The 19,531-nt window shown below is 47.3% G+C and overlaps 2 protein-coding genes across 2 annotated transcripts in view; both read left to right on the top strand.

Annotated features, from left to right (window-relative positions):
• The first annotated feature begins 86 nt into the window (after nt 1-86).
• Nucleotides 87-18,381, top strand: NOL11 (nucleolar protein 11). The gene is made up of 18 exons (XM_056550077.1): nt 87-541; nt 2,022-2,135; nt 2,219-2,275; nt 2,361-2,509; nt 5,845-5,902; nt 5,972-6,113; nt 6,199-6,378; nt 6,611-6,687; nt 7,400-7,523; nt 8,801-8,883; nt 10,024-10,095; nt 10,181-10,365; nt 12,303-12,428; nt 13,049-13,273; nt 14,728-14,806; nt 14,888-14,980; nt 15,453-15,560; nt 17,882-18,381. The coding sequence occupies exons 1-18, from the start codon at nt 389-391 to the stop codon at nt 17,996-17,998; spliced, it is 2,142 nt and encodes a 713-aa protein (XP_056406052.1). The 5' UTR covers nt 87-388; the 3' UTR covers nt 17,999-18,381.
• Nucleotides 18,382-19,260: 879 nt separating this feature from the next.
• HELZ (helicase with zinc finger) overlaps nt 19,261-19,531 on the top strand; it is a 111,172-nt gene continuing 110,901 nt past the window's right edge. The window contains exon 1 of the mRNA XM_056550346.1: nt 19,261-19,480. Coding sequence (XP_056406321.1) covers nt 19,261-19,480 — 220 coding nt within the window. The remainder of the gene's footprint in view (nt 19,481-19,531) is intronic.

The following is a 19,531-nucleotide window of genomic DNA, read 5'->3' as shown; positions in this document are numbered from 1 at the left end:
AATCAGAGTCCAGCTAAGGCCCCTCAGTAACAAGAGTCCAGCTGAGGTACCATAGCAACCTATCATATTCCCGCTGAGGTACTAGAGCAACCAATCAGCGCCCGACATAGGCTCCCTAGTGACCAAATTCCAGCTTAGGTCCTAAAAACCAATAACATTTGCGCAGATTGCTGCTGGGGCCCCGCACGACCAATGAGTTTGTGACCAATCAGATTGCGGCTCTCGTTCCCTCAGAAGCCCGTTCGTAGAAGAAAACCGCCTCCTGATTGGTCCACTGTGCGGCGTCACCGCCTCCTCCCGCCGCCAGGGGCCGCTGTCTCACCGCTCTCTATGACCGGTCGGATCTTGTTGCCTTAGTGGTGACGTCAGTGCCGTGCAGCCTGCCAAGATGGCGGCGTTCTGTGAGGGGTTCATGCTGTGCGGGCTGGTGTCCGGGGCTGAGCGGAGGCGACATCGGGACGGGCTGCAGGGAGTGGAGGAGGCCGGGGAACGGGACACGGTGCTGGTGACGGATGGCGGGAGGACGGTGACCGTGTACAAGGTATGGAGCCGGGGCCACGTGTGTGAGGAGCCTACGGGTGAACTCTGAGGTTTCTATTGGGCCCCCCCTCTAAGGTGTCTATTAGGGCCCCCCCTCTGAGTTGTCTTGGGGGGCCCCCTCTCTGAGGTGTCTATTGGGGGGGGGTATCTCTGAGGTGTCTATTGGGGGGCCCCCCTCTGAGGTGTCTATTGGGGGCCCCCCTCTGAGTTGTCTTGGGGGCCCCCTCTCTGAGGTGTCTATTGGGGGGGACCCCTCTGAGGTGTCTATTGGGGGGACCCCTCTGAGGTGTCTATTGGGGGGGACCCCTCTGAGGTGTCTATTGGGGGGGACCCCTCTGAGGTGTCTATGGGGGGGACCCCTCTGAGGTGTCTATGGGGGGGACCCCTCTGAGGTGTCTATTGGGGGGGACCCCTCTGAGGTGTCTATTGGGGGGGACCCCTCTGAGGTGTCTATTGGGGGGGACCCCTCTGAGGTGTCTATTGGGGGGGACCCCTCTGAGGTGTCTATTGGGGGGGACCCCTCTGAGGTGTCTATTGGGGGGGACCCCTCTGAGGTGTCTGTTGGGGGGGACCCCTCTGAGGTGTCTGTTGGGGGGGACCCCTCTGAGGTGTCTGTTGGGGGGGACCCCTCTGAGGTGTCTGTTGGGGGGGACCCCTCTGAGGTGTCTGTTGGGGGGGACCCCTCTGAGGTGTCTGTTGGGGGGGACCCCTCTGAGGTGTCTGTTGGGGGGGACCCCTCTGAGGTGTCTGTTGGGGGGGACCCCTCTGAGGTGTCTGTTGGGGGGGACCCCTCTGAGGTGTCTGTTGGGGGGGACCCCTCTGAGGTGTCTGTTGGGGGGGACCCCTCTGAGGTGTCTGTTGGGGGGGACCCCTCTGAGGTGTCTGTTGGGGGGGACCCCTCTGAGGTGTCTGTTGGGGGGGACCCCTCTGAGGTGTCTGTTGGGGGGGACCCCTCTGAGGTGTCTGTTGGGGGGGACCCCTCTGAGGTGTCTGTTGGGGGGGACCCCTCTGAGGTGTCTGTTGGGGGGGACCCCTCTGAGGTGTCTGTTGGGGGGGACCCCTCTGAGGTGTCTGTTGGGGGGGACCCCTCTGAGGTGTCTGTTGGGGGGGACCCCTCTGAGGTGTCTGTTGGGGGGGACCCCTCTGAGGTGTCTGTCCCTCTGAGGTGTCTGTTGGGGGGGTCCCCTCTGAGGTGTCTGTTGGGGGGGGCCCCCCTCTGAGGTGTCTGTTGGGGGGGGCCCCCCTCTGAGGTGTCTGTTGGGGGGTTCCCCCCTCTGAGGTGTCTGTTGGGGGGGGCCCCCCTCTGAGGTGTCTGTTGGGGGGTTCCCCCCTCTGAGGTGTCTGTTGGGGGGTTCCCCCCTCTGAGGTGTCTGTTGGGGGGTTCCCCCCTCTGAGGTGTCTGTTGGGGGGGTGTCGGTGCTGTCTCTTAGAGGGGGGGGGTGGTCACGATGTGACACATAATCCTTTCTCTCTTTCTCCAGGTGTCGGACCAGAGGCCTCTGGGTAGTTGGGCAGTCAGACAGGGGCAGCAGATCACGTGCCCGGCGGTTTACAATCACAGCAGTGGGGAGTACGTGGTGGTACATGATGAGAAGGTAAATGTCGCTGTGCTCCAGGTCATGTGATCACCAGCGCTGTCCTTGGTTGGCGCTCCTCATCTCATGTTTTCTGTCTTTAGGTCCTCAGAGTTTGGCGAGACGATGACGTCAGCCTAGATAAAGTGTTTAAAGCCACGGTGCGTCTTCTGTCGGGGCTTGTGGTGCGCTGGGTGGACCATCCCTTCATGCTTCTTATGTCTTCTCTTTCTTCTCGCTCTCCAGCTCTCCGCTGACGTCTGTCGGCTCCACAGTCTCCCGGACACCGAGCCGCTCGTCTTGTTTCGCGGAGGAGCCGTCCGCCATTTGGATGTTTTGCTTACAAATCCACAACAAGAAATAGAGAGGATTGTAAGAGAAGATGAGAAAATCATGTAGGTCATGTCCTGCGGCGGGTGGAGGGGAGCTCTGCTTACAGCAGCCTATTACTATGATGTGGAGTTAACCCCTTAAAGGACAACTGTAGTGGTACATTTATATATGCCCGGGCCTCAAAAATGAACTCATACATACCTTCCTACGAGCCCCCGTTGGTCCGGCACAGGCCTCACGGTCCGGCAGTGCTGACGTCTTTCCACTTCCTGGGGACGGGGATGCAGCAGGGTAGTCGGCGTATCGCCGGCCGTAGCGATGTCCTGTCCCGGCCTGTCATAGGCTGAGCCCACGGTCATGTAAGGAGCTCTAGGCGGCTTCTTAAATGACGGTGGGCTCAGCCTATGACAGGCCGGTGCGGGATATCGCTACGGCCGGTGATACGCCGACTACCCTGCGGCATCCCCGTCCCCAGGAAGTGGAATGAGGTCAGCACTGCCGGACCGTGAGGCCTGTGCCGGACCAACGGGGGCTCGTAGGAAGGTATGTAGGAGTTTATTTTGTTTGTTTTTGAGGCCCGGACATATATAAATGTACCACTACAGTTGTGCCAGACCAGGCCAATTTTATTTTAGCATTTTGCACTTTAGCGAAGTTACAGTAATTCAATTTGTCACAAACTTCTCGGCAGTTGATGATTTATCCTGCACAAATGAGTTCAGCTTTCAGGTGCTCCGGTGGCTGGAGACTCTTTCCTAGGACTGTATCCACCTTTTCCAGCTACCGGAGCACCTGAAATCTGAACTAATTTATGCAGAATAAAGTCATCAACCGGCGAGCCGAGAAGTTTGTGACGAATCGAATTACTGTAACTTCTCATCTTGTCGTTTTATTTTTAATTTTTAATTTTATTTTTTTTTTTATAGTTGTACCGCTTTAAAAAAAAAAAAAAAAAAAGCTCAAACTATTTTAACAAAACTTGTATGCTTGAAATTGCCCTATTTTGACAACCTTTAACTTTCTCATTATTGTGTATACCGGGTGATTTTAAGGGGTTATTTTTGCGCCGTGATCTGTAGTTTATCGGTACCACTTTTGCGTATATATAAAAAATGTTTTTTTTTTTTTTTTTTTTTTTTGGAATAAAATGTGACATAAAAAAGCAGTAATTTTTTTTTTTTTTTTTTTAACGTTACCGCCATTCACCGTATGGGATAATTAACAATAGATTTTGATAGTTCTGACTTTTATGCACGTGGCGATACCAAATGTTTATTAATATTTATAGCAATCGCTTGATTGCTAATACTGTTCAGTGCTATGTATAGGGCTCAGCTGATCAGTGTTATCGGGGATCTTCTGTTCTGGTCTACTCGATCTCAGACCAGAGCAGAAGAGCCCAGGAGGCGGCCAGAGGCAGGTGATCGGACTTCCGTCTGGCATTATGGATGATCTGATCCCCATCCCCCCCGGCAACGCTGCAGGCAGTCCAATCATCTATTTGAGGAACTGCACTGCCGCAGATGCAGTGACCTGTATTGATTGGCATCTGAAGGGTTAATGCTGGACATCTGCGCGATCGCAAATGTCCGCCATTACCGGCGGGTCCCTGGCTGTTGATAGCAGCCAGGACCTTCTACGCATGACGCGAGCACCGGTCCAGTGCTCGCGGTCATGTCGGAGCGTAAATGTACATCATGGCGCTTTAAGTACAACTGCACCATGACGTCCATTTACGTCCATTGTCGTTAAGGTGCATTTGTGTCAGGTCATGCTGGGAGTTGTAGTGACACAATAGCTAGCAGGCCACAGGCTGTGAGGGAATGATGGGAATTGTAGAATCACAATAGCTGGCAGGTTGTGAGGCAATGCTGGGAGTTGTAATATCCCAATAGCTGGCAGGTTACGAGCTCTGATGGAATGCTGGGAGTTGTAGTGACACAATAGATGGCAGGTTACTAGTTCTGATGGAATGCTGGGAGTTGTAGTGACACAATAGATGGCAGGTTACTTGCTCTGATGGAATGCTGGGAGTTGTAGTGACACAATAGATGGCAGGTTACTTGCTCTGATGGAATGCTGGGAGTTGTAGTGACACAATAGATGGCAGGTTACTAGTTCTGATGGAATGCTGGGAGTTGTAGTGACACAATAGATGGCAGGTTACTAGTTCTGATGGAATGCTGGGAGTTGTAGTGACACAATAGATGGCAGGTTACTAGTTCTGATGGAATGCTGGGAGTTGTAGTGACACAATAGATGGCAGGTTACTAGTTCTGATGGAATGCTGGGAGTTGTAGTGACACAATAGACGGCAAGTCGCAGGCTCTGATGGAATGCTGGGAGTTGTAGTGACACAATAGATGGCAGGTTACTAGTTCTGATGGAATGCTGGGAGTTGTAGTGACACAATAGATGGCAGGTTACTAGTTCTGATGGAATGCTGGGAGTTGTAGTGACACAATAGATGGCAGGTTACTAGTTCTGATGGAATGCTGGGAGTTGTAGTGACCCAATAGCTGGCAGGTTACTAGTTCTGATGGAATGCTGGGAGTTGTAGTGACACAATAGCTGGCAGGTTACTAGTTCTGATGGAATGCTGGGAGTTGTAGTGACACAATAGATGGCAGGTTACTAGTTCTGATGGAATGCTGGGAGTTGTAGTGACACAATAGATGGCAGGTTACTAGTTCTGATGGAATGCTGGGAGTTGTAGTGACACAATAGCTGGCAGGTCGCAAGCTCTGATGGAATGCTGGGAGTTGTAGTGACACAATAGATGGCAGGTTACTAGTTCTGATGGAATGCTGGGAGTTGTAGTGACACAATAGATGGCAGGTTACTAGTTCTGATGGAATGCTGGGAGTTGTAGTGACACAATAGATGGCAGGTTACTAGTTCTGATGAAATGCTGGGAGTTGTAGTGACACAATAGCTGGCAGGTTACTAGTTCTGATGGAATGCTGGGAGTTGTAGTGACACAATAGATGGCAGGTTACTAGTTCTGATGGAATGCTGTGAGTTGTAGTGACACAATAGCTGGCAGGTCGCAGGCTCTGATGGAATGCTGGGAGTTGTAGTGACACAATAGCTGGCAGGTTACTAGTTCTGATGGAATGCTGGGAGTTGTAGTGACACAATAGATGGCAGGTTACTAGTTCTGATGGAATGCTGTGAGTTGTAGTGACACAATAGCTGGCAGGTCGCAGGCTCTGATGGAATGCTGGGAGTTGTAGTGACACAATAGCTGGCAGGTTACTAGTTCTGATGGAATGCTGGGAGTTGTAGTGACACAATAGCTGGCAGGTTACTAGTTCTGATGGAATGCTGGGAGTTGTAGTGACACAATAGCTGCCTGTGCTGTAATGTACTAATGTTTCTCTCTTCTGTCCTGTAGCTGGTCGCAGGCATTCATAGATGGCGGGCAGCCTGTGTTGATTTTCATTACAGAGAAGGTGAGTCTTTAGTCTTCAGCCGCCTCTATATCCAGGGAGCGTCTCTTGATTTAACTTGTCTTTCTGCAGAATCCGGATTGTTTCGTATACACGTGGCGTCCCACGTTCAGCGCCTGTCAGAGGCGGCGGCTGCTGCCGGCTGAAGATGGCTCCAGTGTTTTGCATTTTGCAGCAGTCATTAAGAACAGAATGGTGTCTCTGGTTTTATTATGTAAGTTTGCAGGGACACTGCAGTGTGTGGGGGGAGGGGACCTAATATCAGTCGGTGACTTACCTGCAGCATTGCCTTTCTCCAGACTCCAGCGGACACGTGCGCCATTCCGAAGTGTCCTTTACACCATGTGACCAGGAGGAAGAGCCGCAGCTTCTGGTGTCCCATCTTCTCAAGCTGCCGGAGCCGGCGGACACTGGCGCCTTAGTCATTCTTCACAACTCCTACATAGCAACGCTTACACCCAGCGCTGCACGACAGAAAGGTAACCATCCCTATTGTACTTATTGGTCAGTGGGGGTTGCAAAACTACAACTCCCAGCATGCCCGGACAGCCATAGGCTGTCTGGGCATGTTGGGCTTTGTAGTTTTGCAACAACTGGCGGCATACTGGGAAACATTGTTATAGGTATATGTTTTTTCGGTCTTCCTTGATAGTAAGGGTCACTAACAATGGTGCACACGTCTCCATTTATGCTCTCGCTCTCTCTCCACAGATTGCCTATGTATTTGGAACACTTCTTTCCAGACTTTACAGGATAGCAAGGAGTTTTCACAGAAAACATGGACACAGGTAAGGATGCCATGGAGGGGTGTGACTTAGGGCTTAGGGTTGGGTGGTATGATCAAATGTGTGTATCACAGCATTTTTTAAACTTTTGGCGGTTCCACGGTATATAACGGTATTTCCTAGCCCCCCAGCCAACGGCTGTCCATGCATGCTGGGAATTGTAGTTTTGCAATATCTGGAGGTCCGCAGGTTGGAGACCACTGGTATAGAGTGTCAGCGCCGGCAGCCGCAACAAACAGGATGAGGAGGGCAGCGCATGCGGGTGACATCTGAGTAGTACCCTGATGGGGACTAATAATTGGGGGGGGGGGGGGGGGGGGGGTGCAGAACAGCTCGTAGGTCACATAGGATTAGTTCCCCGATGTGGGGACAGTGCAGCGCTGGGCTGATTCATTCCCGAGGGGGAGGGGCCCAACCGGTATTGCGGTATGGGTTAAAATTCATATCATGCAGCACAAAAATGTTGGGATTCGGTATGAACCATTATACTTCCCAGCACTGGTGTGACTTATACAATGGGAGGAGAGGGTGGCCAGCAGCAATGTCAGGTGGCCCCATCCCCAGACTCGTGGAGCCACTGGTCAGTATCCGTACGGTTCATACCACTTTTCCTTAGTTAAAGGGGGGGGGGGGGGGGGGGTTCAGAGATGTGTGTAATGGTTGGGTCACGTGTGCTCTAGACTCCTGTCAATCATCTTTAACACTTTGCTTTCAGCTCTGGAGTTATGATGGTAAGCTGTACGTCCCGCATGCAAACTCCCTTCTGGTATTGCCGTACACCTGCGAGCCGTCAAGTCTGGCGTCAGTGCTCGGCAAGGGCAGAGAAGCTCACCAATCAGGTAAAAGCTCTAGAGACTCTGTCTACACTACTGACACAGCCGTCAACCTGAGGCTGCAATACTGACAGCCTGATCACTAAAACGACAGACTGCACTACTGATACCTGATCACTGACATTAGACATGATGTGGACAATTTGAGTTATTATAAGAAAGTAGGACAAACAAAAAAAAAACTAAGCTATCATTGTTGTTTTTTTTTTTTGTTTTTTTTTTGCTACGAAATCTTTACTTTGCGTGTTTTGACTTTATTTTTTTCTTTTATTGCTTTTCATTCTATTTTTGTGGAATGGGATGTGACTAAACAAATAAAAAAAAAACATATGTATATAATCTATATTTTATGCTATTTTTTTTAATCAATGCATTAAATTGATATATCTGTGATCTGCTGATGCAGCCTGGTCTATGGCAGGCCCTACCAGCAGATCAGTCACAGCAGGCCCCGAGGCATTCAGACGCTCTTCTGATGGAGTGTAGTGACAATCCTGCACATTTCTCCTGACCTCATGATTTTACAATGAATCGGAGGAGAAAAAATTGTTTGTCTGGAGTCCAGGCTGTTCACCTTGCAGAGGATTCTTCTGACGGACACTTTATTACGAGCAGAACAGCTATATGTAAAGGACAGTAGATAATAATAAACTAACATGTTTCAGGATCTAGCAAATGGTTGTGAGTTAAATGCAAAGGAGGGGTATTTATTAAAAAAATATATAGTGTTTATTGCACCACTGTGTAACAAGAGTAGTTAGCATTAAAGGGGTACTCCACCCCTAGACATGTTATCCACTATCCAAAGGATAGGGGATAAGATGTCTGATCGCGGGGGACCCCTGCAATATAGCATGCGGCGCCCACCTGTTACTTGTCCGAAAGCGCTGGAGGGTCTGGGTCCCGACCACGGGAACTAGGGTTTGTGACGTCAGGACTCCGCCCCCGTGTCACGCCCCGTCCCCTCAATGCAAGTCTATGGGAGGGGGCGTGACTGCCGTCACGCCCCCTCCCATTGACTTGCATTGAGGGGATGGAGTTGTGACGTCACGAACTTCCATTCCCGTGGTCGGGACCCAGACCCTCCAGCGCTTTCGGACAAGAAACAGGTGGGTGCCGCATGCTATATTGCAGGGGTCCCCCGCAATCTGACATCTTATCCCCTATCCTTTGGATAGGGGAGAAGATGTCTAGGGGTGGAGTACCCCTTTAAATAATTTTTGTCAGAGTTCATAATCTACGCCTGCCGCATGTAACGTCTTCACCTCTCTTTTGTTTCTCAGCCCCGGAAGCCGTGACCATAATGAACTGGGAAGCGCTGGCTGGGAAAACCGAACAACCCAAACCACCTGCATCCCGGAGAACTGTAGGTTGATAAAGATTCTGCACACCAGCCATGTCCCATGATGCACTGCTGCTTGTGTGTGCACATGAGTATCACACAGGCGAAGATCAGCCTTTTTATCCCTGCTGCTGCCCACATGAGATTCTGCAAGCAAAGCTGGCACCGATATATGTTCAGCGTGGGTGCAGTTACTTGAAATGGGCACTGTCAATAAAAAATAAAAAAATTTGGGCAAGTTGTAGAGACATGTCCAAAGTTTTGATCGTGGTCGCGGTCTGAGTTTTCAAAATTTGACATGTCTCTAGTACAGGTTAAGTTTTTTTTTGTTGTTGTTTATAGCGACAGGTAAACTAACGAGGTTCTCCAGACTTTAAGCATTGGCTGTCCATCTTTACCCATCATCCCTGCTGATTTTCTGTTGGACAAACCCATGGCTCTGGCTCATGCACAAGGAATGGCACCGGCTGTTCATTATGTTTGTGCTGGAACCATGTCTGATTGTCAGGAGCACCCTGCTGATCAAACATTAATGGCTTGTCCTGTCCGTAATTGCCCTAATGATGACAATAACAAGTAGTGCACGGACTTAGAATTTTCAGGACATAGATCGCTGTAAGCTGGGGAGTGAAGTTTCCTAACGTGTGCTTCTCCCCACTGCACCTCCTGATCGGTGGAGATCTCAGCACTGAGGCCCCGATTTATTCATGGCAAGCAATGACTTTGTCGAGTAATTGAAACAGTTAATTAGAAAACTGTAGCACTTTCTGTTGTACGTTGGTTAAAGGAGAACTCGGATGTACAAATTATCCCCTGTCCTAAGGATCGCAGGCGCTCTGACCGCAGGGACCCACTGTGTTCTCCTGCACGGAGCCCCGCTCCCTGCGTGGAACGGGCATTTTCGACCACCGCAGGAAGCGGCGGCAGTCACGCCCCATACATTCAGTTCAAATGCCCGCTCAATGAAGGCAGCTGGGCCTCTGTGCGGGAGATGGCGGGGGCCCCAGCCGTCGGACCCCCCCACTATCTAACACTTATTCCCTATCCTTAGGAAAGGGGATAATTTGTACATCCCAGAGGTATCCTTTAAGGTGAATTATGGAGCAATGTGCAGCTGATGGCGAGGAGAGCTGAGCAGGATTTTCTCTGATCCTCTGTTTTTAGGTTAGAGGAAAAAAGGTTCAGAGCCGCGGGGAGGAGACTACTTCCTATTCGGACATCCTGTCAGACATCCAGGTAGGAGTGGCGTTTTGTGCGGACCCCCTTCACTGCAGGTTGTCTTTCCCGTGCAGCGTGTCAATCATCTCTCTCTGCTTTTCAGACAGCCCCAGAAACTCAGATCCATGCACTGGTGCAGCGCATCTGGATGACGACGGAGCTGCCGCATTTCCAGTTGGCCCTAAGCAGAGCCACACACGGATTGGTGACCCGCTGCAGGAAAGAGCCCACGTTCTACCCACAGAGCTCCCTCATCAAACTCGCTGAGTCTGGTGTGTTATCCTACAGGTACCAGCTGCCCCTGTCATGTCTGCATGTAACCACATCTGATGCTCCAGTCACATCCACAGCTGCTTCAACAACAGCTCTTAATTTTATTTATTTTTTATAGATTTCCCATGATTCTCTGCTCCGTTTTAGGTAACAGACCTTAAAGATGATGTCCAGTGGTAAAAGGCTTTATAAATGTCTGATCATGGGGCTCCAACCGCTGGGACCCATGTGTGATCTCCTGTGTCTCCGCCTCCCCATAGTGATGAATGGAGGGGGCATGTTTCAAACAGCAGACGTGCTGGGTACGAAACCCACCCTAGCAGCGCAGATCCGGGTCCCGTAAGGGAGATCACAGGGAGTCCTATGGCTAGGGGAAAAACTTCTTAGCACTGGACATCTTCTTTAAAGCTGCATTTCTAAACCAGTGTGCCTCCAGCTGTTGCTAAACTCCAACTCATAGAATGCCCAGACAGCCAAAGGCTGTCCGGGCAAGCCGAGAGGTGTAGATTTGCATCAGCTGGAGGCACACTGGTTGGGAAACACTGCTTTAACCCCTTCACATGGCTACATGCTCGTTGACTCGCCCCTAATGATGGACATCAGTTTTCCCGCTGATGTTCAGCATTAGAGGTACTCCACCCCTAGACATCTTATCCCCTATCCAAAATAATAGGGGATAAGATGTCTGATCGCGGGGGGTCCACCACTGGGAACCCCCACGATTTCTCCTGCAGCCCCCACAATCATCTGCTGCACGGAGCGAAGTTCGCTCTCTGCCTGATGACTCAACATACAGAGGCCGGAAGATCGTGACTTCAGGCCACGCCCCCTCCCATAGACTTGTATTGAGATGGCGTGGCGGGACTATAACGTCACGATCCTCCGACCCCTGTATTGTAAGTCATCAGGCACAGAGTAAGCTTCGCTCTGTGCAGCAGATGCCTGAGGGGGCTGCTGGAGAGATGGCGGGAGCTCCCAGCGGCAGGACCCCTGTGATCAGACAACTTATCCCCTATCCTTTTGGATAGGGGATTAGATGTCCAGGGCCAGAGTACCCCTTTTAACCTTTGCGGTGCCGCAGTCAATTCCAATCATCGCACCTGAAATTGCAGATGTTGTGCATTTAGCTGTCAGATCAGGACTAGAGATGTAAAATTTCCAGAAATTTTTAAATGAAAAAAAATCCTTTTTTATTTTAATTTTTTTCCCCCCTAGCACAGTTAACATGGTGGCTGCAGGGCTTTTCTTTACCTGGGTGCTGCCTGATCGCTGATCATATATAGGCTGCCCAGGTAGTCTATACAATAAGGTTGCCGATTGTACTGATCCGTGCTATACCAAAGCACCAAACAATGGAATGATTGCTTTTTAAAGTTTAACAAAAAAAATATATATTTTATGTATAAAAAATTATCACAGGAGTCAAAAGAGGACACTTTTAAGCATATTTATTTTCTTAAAATAATTTTTTTTTTTTTAAATAGTAAAATAAAACACAACCTATATAAATATATACATATATATATATTGTTGTAATCGCTTTTACAGAATAGAGTACGTTGTTTTAACATAAAACTGTGTAGAAACCCCCGAAAAAGGGCAAAATTGTAGGGTTTCTTTTCAACCTAACCCTTAGTATAGATTTATATTTATTTTTGTCACGTATATTTGCTAAAATAAGCAATGTCGTTACAAAGTACAATTGGTCCCGCATAAAACGAGCCTCATATTGGCATGCAAATGGAAAAATAACACTTGTGGCTATTAGAATGCGTAGAGGAAAGAACAAAAAATGCAAAAATTTTAATTGACCTGGTCATTGAGGGGTTAAGGTATTCTTCCCGCTATGTACTGTGCATTAGAGGTCCTGAATGCAGCTCTGGATGTGAAGTAATAGGGGGGTGCGGGCACTAGTAGTAGGGGTGTCTTCACTATGGCGTTTTGTATTGCAGCTTGTGCCCGGAGTTGATGACGTTGTGTCTGGAGAAGCAGGATGTGCAGACGTTGCAGATGTGCCTGGAGCACTTCGTAGATATACCAGAAGATGTGCTCTGCTCCTGTTTAAAGTTGTTCCTCAGGTGAGTGTGCAATACCCCTTTTTGCTTTCAGTGAATGGAAACAATATTTACCATCCTGGTCTGTTGTTAGTAACAATGTACCAACTAGTTTGCCACCAGCTGTAGCAAAACTACAACTCCCAGCATTCCTGGACCAACTAGTCTGCCACTAGCTGTTCAAAACGACATCTCCCAGCATGCCCGGACCAACTAGTTTGCCACAAGCTGTTGAAAAACTACAACTCCCAGCATTCCTGGACAGCCTTTGGCCCGTACCTCCCAACCAGTGTGCCTCCAGATGTTGCAAAACTACAACTCCCAGCATGCCAGATTCCATTAATACAGTGTTTCCCAACCAGGGTGCCTCCAGCTGTTGCAAAACTACAACTCCCAGCATGCCAGATTGCATTAATACAGTGTTTCCCAACCAGTGTGCCTCCAGATGTTGCAAAACTACAACTCCCCGCATGCTCAGACATCCTTAGGCCAGTATTTCCCAACTAGTGTGTTTCCAGCTGTTGCACAACTACAACTCCCAGCATGCCCGGACAGCCTTTGGCTGTCCGGGCATGTTGGAAGTTGTAGTTTTGCAAAAGGTGGACACGCACTTGACATTGTGCTGGACTTGTTTGACTCTTCAGTGTCAGTGAAGAAAACCTCAGCAAGGCGACCATCAGCACCAAGTCTGCAGCGTGTTACATCAAAGAGAGTGACCCCACGGAAGAGGCGATGGACACCGCACCCGTCATACAGAATGGCTTCAGCCCCCCCACCGCAGAGGACAGCTGTGATGTCCAAATGTTGGAGAAGATTCCCAAAGGGACCAAGCTGAGCTCCCCGGTCACCCTAAGGCGCGCCGTCCTCTTGTATCCTCTGTGCAGCGATTGTCAGTCCTAACCCTTTATCCTGTGGGTACTTGTGTCCAGTAGGTTTTGCACTGTGCAGTGTAGGAATAACATCAGCTTTCTGGCTCACGGTTTTTTTCCTCTTCACATTTTAAGACAAATACCTATTTCAATAGTTCCACTGCCAAAGATGCATTAGGGTACGTTCACACGTGTATAGCAAAGCAAAAAAAAAGTGTAAAAAAAATAAAAAAGTTTATAAAAATCATTTAACCCCCTTCCCTAATAAAAGTATGAATCACCCCGTTTCCCATTTAAAAAAAATCCTGCAAATAAAAATAAACATATGGTATCAGTGCGTGCATAAATGTCCGAACTATAAAAATATATCGTTAATTCAACCACACGGTCCATGGCGTACACGCAAAAAATGCCAAAGTCCAAAATAGCGTATTTTTGGTCACTTTTTATAACCTGAAAAAATTATAATATAAAATTAATATCAAAATTAAATATCAAAATTTAACTGATAAAAACTTAGAGTGCAAAAAATGAGTCCTCATACTGGCCCCCAAGCGGAAAAATAAAAAGGTTATAGGGGTCAGAAGATGACAATTTTAATAGTATAAATTTACCTGCATGTAGTTTGTTTTTTTTGTTTTTTGTTTTTTCAGAAGTGATACAAAATCCAACCTATATAAGTAGGGGATAATTTTAACCGTATAGATCTACAGAATAAAGAGAAGGTGTCATTTTTACCGAAATATGCACTGCGTAGAATCACAATCCCCCAAAAGTTACAAAATGGCGTTTTCTCTTCTATTTTGTCGCACAATAATTTTTTTTTTTTCCGCTTCGCCGTGGATATTTTGGTAAAATGACTAATGTCACTGCAAAGTAGAATTGGTGGCGCCAAAAATAAGTCATAATATGGAATTTTATGTGCAAAATTGAAAGCGTTATGATTTTTAGAAGGTGATGAGAAAAAAATGAAATTGCAAAAACTGAAAAAACCCTGAGTCCTTAAGGGGTTAAATGCTGTGATCGCGATCGATCAGGGCATTTAAACATTTCCATAATGGATATCGCAGTGATCTCTGATGTCCGTCATTTCCTGCTGATAGCAGCGGGCATCTTCCGGTTGTGACGTGGACCTGCGCCATATTCTCATATATGTATGCCATGGGTTGGGAAGGTGTTAAAGGATAAGTATCATGGGGAAAAAAAACCCTATCATTTGGATAGAGGATAAGTTTTGGGTCACGGGGTCCGGGGCCCCCACCTTCTTCTGTTTGGAGCCCTGGCTCTCCATCAAAGTGGCGCGTCATAATCCATGCCCTCTATATAGCTTTGAGGGAGAGCCAAAGATTTGTGTCCTCAGGATGATTTCTGGGTCACCAGCCTGTTCACCGTAGCGATGTCCTCATTACATGTTTGGCATATTATCGGTTTCTTTCCCTAACGTCTGTGTTCAGAAATTCAGTCCTCCTCTCCCCGTACAGCGAGAGCTTTCTCCTGCCTCACCTGAAGGACCTGGCCTCTGAACAAGTTGTGGTAGGTATCTTGGCATGTGGCCTCCATGTTCTGCCTTGTGCACCACGCTCTCCCTCTAATACAGATCTTCTTCCTCTGCAGCTCTTCCTCAGTTACCTAAATCACCTGTACAAGATATGCAGCGAGAACGTGGGTCTGAACCTCCCAGGAGAGGAGCGGCTGTCCGTCACACAGGTATGCAGAATGGCGGGAGAAAGGTTCAGCCATATGTTATCAGGTGCTGGAATAATGTTCACTGTGTTTTCTGCACACTGATCACTTGCTGGTTATTGTAGTGCCCCTGCTGGGATACATGGGGGTGTCCAGACTTGTCTAGACTGGCATCTATTACAGGCTGTGGGGGCCGTTCACACTATTTCCCATGGTATTCCGCCAGTGGATTAACGTGCAGTGAACTTTAACATCAGTGTGAATGGGTCTTCCGCGAGACCTGTTCACACTCAGCAGTTTTAGTAACGGACAATGCTGCTGCTGAAATTGTTCTGCGCAAATAATGAGCTTCTTAGAATGGAATTCCGCTACCTCTGCGTAGCAGTCAGTGGTGATGGCGCAGTACCGCATAGTCCTACCGCTGAAGAATTTTGGCGTCTGCCAGACTGAATCTCTGCTCGCTGTATTTCGCTGCCTAATGCTCCATGTCTCTTAGGTCATAGACTGGATGAACCTGATGCTTGATGCCAACTTCACAGTATTGGTTCTGCTGCCGAAAGCTAAACCCCTCCTCCGCACACTGCAGAAGTTTGTGAGATCACAGGTCAGTATAATCCTCTCTACATCATGTGACATCATGGCTCTTATAACGCTCCAGTACTGATATAACCTCTATATATTACATCATATGTGATGATCTCAGCCGCTCCTCTTATAACGCTCCAGTACTGATATAATCTCTATATATTACATCATATGTGACTGACATCATGGCTCTTATAACGCTCCAGTACTGATATAACCTCTATATATTACATCATATGTGATGATATCAGCCGCTCCTCTTATAACACTCCAGTACTGATATAATCTCTATATATTACATCATATGTGGATGATATCAGCCGCTCCTCTTATAACACTCCAGTACTGATATAACCTCTATATATTACATCATATGTGATGATATCAGCCGCTCCTCTTATAACGCTCCAGTACTGATATAACCTCTATATATTACATCATATGTGATGATATCAGCCGCTCCTCTTATAACGCTCCAGTACTGATATAATCTCTATATATTACATCATATGTGGATGATATCAGCCGCTCCTCTTATAACACTCCAGTACTGATATAACCTCTATATATTACATCATATGTGATGATATCAGCCGCTCCTCTTATAACGCTCCAGTACTGATATAACCTCTATATATTACATCATATGTGATGATATCAGCCGCTCCTCTTATAACGCTCCAGTACTGATATAATCTCTATATATTACATCATATGTGATATCAGCCGCTCCTCTTATAACGCTCCAGTACTGATATAACCTCTATATATTACATCATATGTGACTGATATCAGCCGCTCCTCCTATAATGCTTCAGTACTGATATAACCTCTATATATTACATCATATGTGATATCAGCCGCTCCTCTTATAACACTCCAGTACTGATATAACCTCTATATATTACATCATATGTGTGATATCAGCCGCTCCTCTTATAACACTCCAGTACTGATATAACCTCTATATATTACATCATATGTGATATCAGCCGCTCCTCTTATAACGCTCCAGTACTGATATAACCTCTATATATTACATCATATGTGATATCAGCCGCTCCTCTTATAACGCTCCAGTACTGATATAATCTCTATATATTACATCATATGTGATATCAGCCGCTCCTCTTATAACGCTCCAGTACTGATATAATCTCTATATATTACATCATATGTGACTGATATCAGCCGCTCCTCCTATAACGCTCCAGTACTGATATAACCTCTATATATTACATCATATGTGATGATATCAGCCGCTCCTCTTATAAGGCTCCAGTACTGATATAATCTCTATATATTACATCATATGTGATATCAGCCGCTCCTCTTATAACGCTCCAGTACTGATATAATCTCTATATATTACATCATATGTGATATCAGCCGCTCCTCTTATAACGCTCCAGTACTGATATAATCTCTATATATTACATCATATGTGATATCAGCCGCTCCTCCTATAACGCTTCAGTACTGATATAACCTTTATATATTACATCATATGTGATGATATCAGCCGCTCCTCTTATAACGCTCCAGTACTGATATAACCTCTATATATTACATCATATGTGATATCAGCCGCTCCTCTTATAACGCTCCAGTACTGATATAATCTCTATATATTACATCATATGTAATGATATCAGCCGCTCCTCTTATAACGCTCCAGTACTGATATAACCTCTATATATTACATTATATGTGATGATATCAGCCGCTCCTCTTATAACGCTTCAGTACTGATATAATCTCTATATATTACATCATATCTGATATCAGCCGCTCCTCTTATAACTCTCCAGTACTGATATAATCTCTATATATTACATCATATGTGACTGATATCAGCCGCTCCTCTTATAACGCTCCAGTACTGATATAATCTCTATATATTACATCATATGTAATGATATCAGCCGCTCCTCTTATAACGCTCCAGTACTGATATAATCTCTATATATTACATCATATGTGATATCAGTCGCTCCTCTTATAACGCTCCAGTACTGATATAATCTCTATATATTACATCATATGTGACTGATATCAGCCGCTCCTCTTATAACACTCCAGTACTGATATAACCTCTATATATTACATCATATGTGATGATATCAGACACTCCTCTTATAACGCTCCAGTACTGATATAACGCTCCAGCACTGTATGCAGAGATTTTAACCCTATGGGGGTTTGTAGAACTGTTCATGAGACCGGCGCCCCCTTTAGGTCCAGGGGTCATTCATAGACTATAGTCTATTACTGTGTCATGTGACCGCCCCAGAGCAGATGTCTGACTTTTTTCTCATTTCTTTTCTTCTGACAATCCAGATGAAATTTTTCTCCGAGTTGAACAAGATAGAAGGAAGTTTATCAGAATTACAGAAGTCACGACGAGTGTCACAAAACCACGGGCGATACTCCATCGAGGTCCTGGAGCTCTATTAGTAGGACGGACATTTTTATAGGATTATTCTTATTATTCTCCAAGTTTTGTATGAAATAAAGTGACTCTGCTACGCCAGATCCTTGTGTTCAGAGATGGCCGCCGCTGCTTGGACTATGGTTTTTGTGCTGCTCTGTGAACTCTTGGCCGGGCAGATTCTTGTGCATGATGGTTGTTTAGGTAAAATAAGACAAGTTCTTTGTTCTAAGATCTTGTTCTGTGCTATCTGAGGATGCTGGGGGTTGTAGTTATGCAACAGCTGGGGTCACACTGTTTCTACATTGGTGTAGATAAAGGTATGGTGCAGTATTGGTGGTAACAGTGGTTGAGAAGTCAAGAGCATTGAAGACCACGCTGAACGTACAAAGGAACAAAAACCGCTGAATGTCTCCTAAATAAACACATTCTATGTGAAACCCTAAACATTCAATAGGCCATATAGATAGACTTTAGGTGAAAGATTGGAATAGTGATAGTATAGATGTGGAAAGTGGGTTTAATAGGGGCTCTGCATGGGGACTGGAGTATAGGATAGGGACTTTAAATATTCATGCAAAAATGTAAGTTATCCTCTATCCACAGCTAGCTGATCGTGGGGGGCTTCAACTGCTGCAGCCCCCCATGAATACCAGGACGGGATTCCAGTGCTCTCAGTGTCCTCTAACGCGTTTCATTCATTCCTGTGGGAGCACTGACAATGCCTGAGTCCAGTGCTCCCATATGAATAGAGCAGCTTGTGCTCCGTACTTAGCACCGGTGTAGTGAAGAAAACTGTCTTGAAGCGTTCTGTGTCCCGGTGATCAGGGGGCTGCAGCGATCGGACCCCTAGCAATCGGCTACTTCTCCCTTATCTTGTGGATAGGAGATCTCCTGTGAAGTGGGTCTGGAATGAGAAAAGCAGGACTGAGGGGCCTGGGGAGAAGAGCAGAGGAGGATACAGAGTCAGACATGGGGGGCTGGAGAAAAGAGATCAGAGGAGGATACAGTCGGACATGGGGGGGCTGGAGAAAGGAGAACAGAGGACGATAGAGAGTCAGACATGGGGGGCTGGAGAAAGGAGAACAGAGGAGGATAGAGAGTCAGACATGGGGGCTGGAGAAAGTAGAACAGAGGAGGATACAGAGTCAGACATGGGTGCTGGAGAAAGGAGAGCAGAGGAGGATACAGAGTCAGACATGGGGGCTGGAGAAAGTAGAAGAGAGGAGGATACAGAGTCAGACATGGGGGGCTGGAGAAAAGAGATCAGAGGAGGATACAGTCGGACATGGGGGGGCTGGAGAAAGGAGAACAGAGGACGATAGAGAGTCAGACATGGGGGCTGGAGAAAGTAGAACAGAGGAGGATACAGAGTCAGACATGGGGGCTGGAGAAAGGAGAGCAGAGGAGGATACAGAGTCAGACATGGGGGCTGGAGAAAGTAGAACAGAGGAGGATACAGAGTCAGACATGGGGGCTGGAGAAAGGAGAACAGAGGAGGATACAGAGTCAGACATGGGGGGCTGGAGAAAGGAGAACAGAGGAGGATACAGAGTCAG

Source organism: Hyla sarda, chromosome 13 (assembly GCF_029499605.1).
Source record: "Hyla sarda isolate aHylSar1 chromosome 13, aHylSar1.hap1, whole genome shotgun sequence".
Classification (NCBI taxonomy): Eukaryota; Metazoa; Chordata; class Amphibia; order Anura; family Hylidae; genus Hyla; species Hyla sarda.
Note: the sequence above shows the minus strand (reverse complement) of the source record. Positions and strands in the feature narration are given on the sequence as shown.

Bases quoted from the DNA above. Each gene is read 5' to 3' on its own strand.
- NOL11 (XM_056550077.1), top strand. From the start codon at position 389: ATGGCGGCGTTCTGTGAGGGGTTCATGCTGTGCGGGCTGGTGTCCGGG. The intron at 2,136-2,218 runs GTAAATGTCGCT...TTCTGTCTTTAG, and splicing joins TGGTGGTACATGATGAGAAG to GTCCTCAGAGTTTGGCGAGA. The intron at 12,429-13,048 runs GTGAGTGTGCAA...TTGACTCTTCAG, and splicing joins TGTTTAAAGTTGTTCCTCAG to TGTCAGTGAAGAAAACCTCA.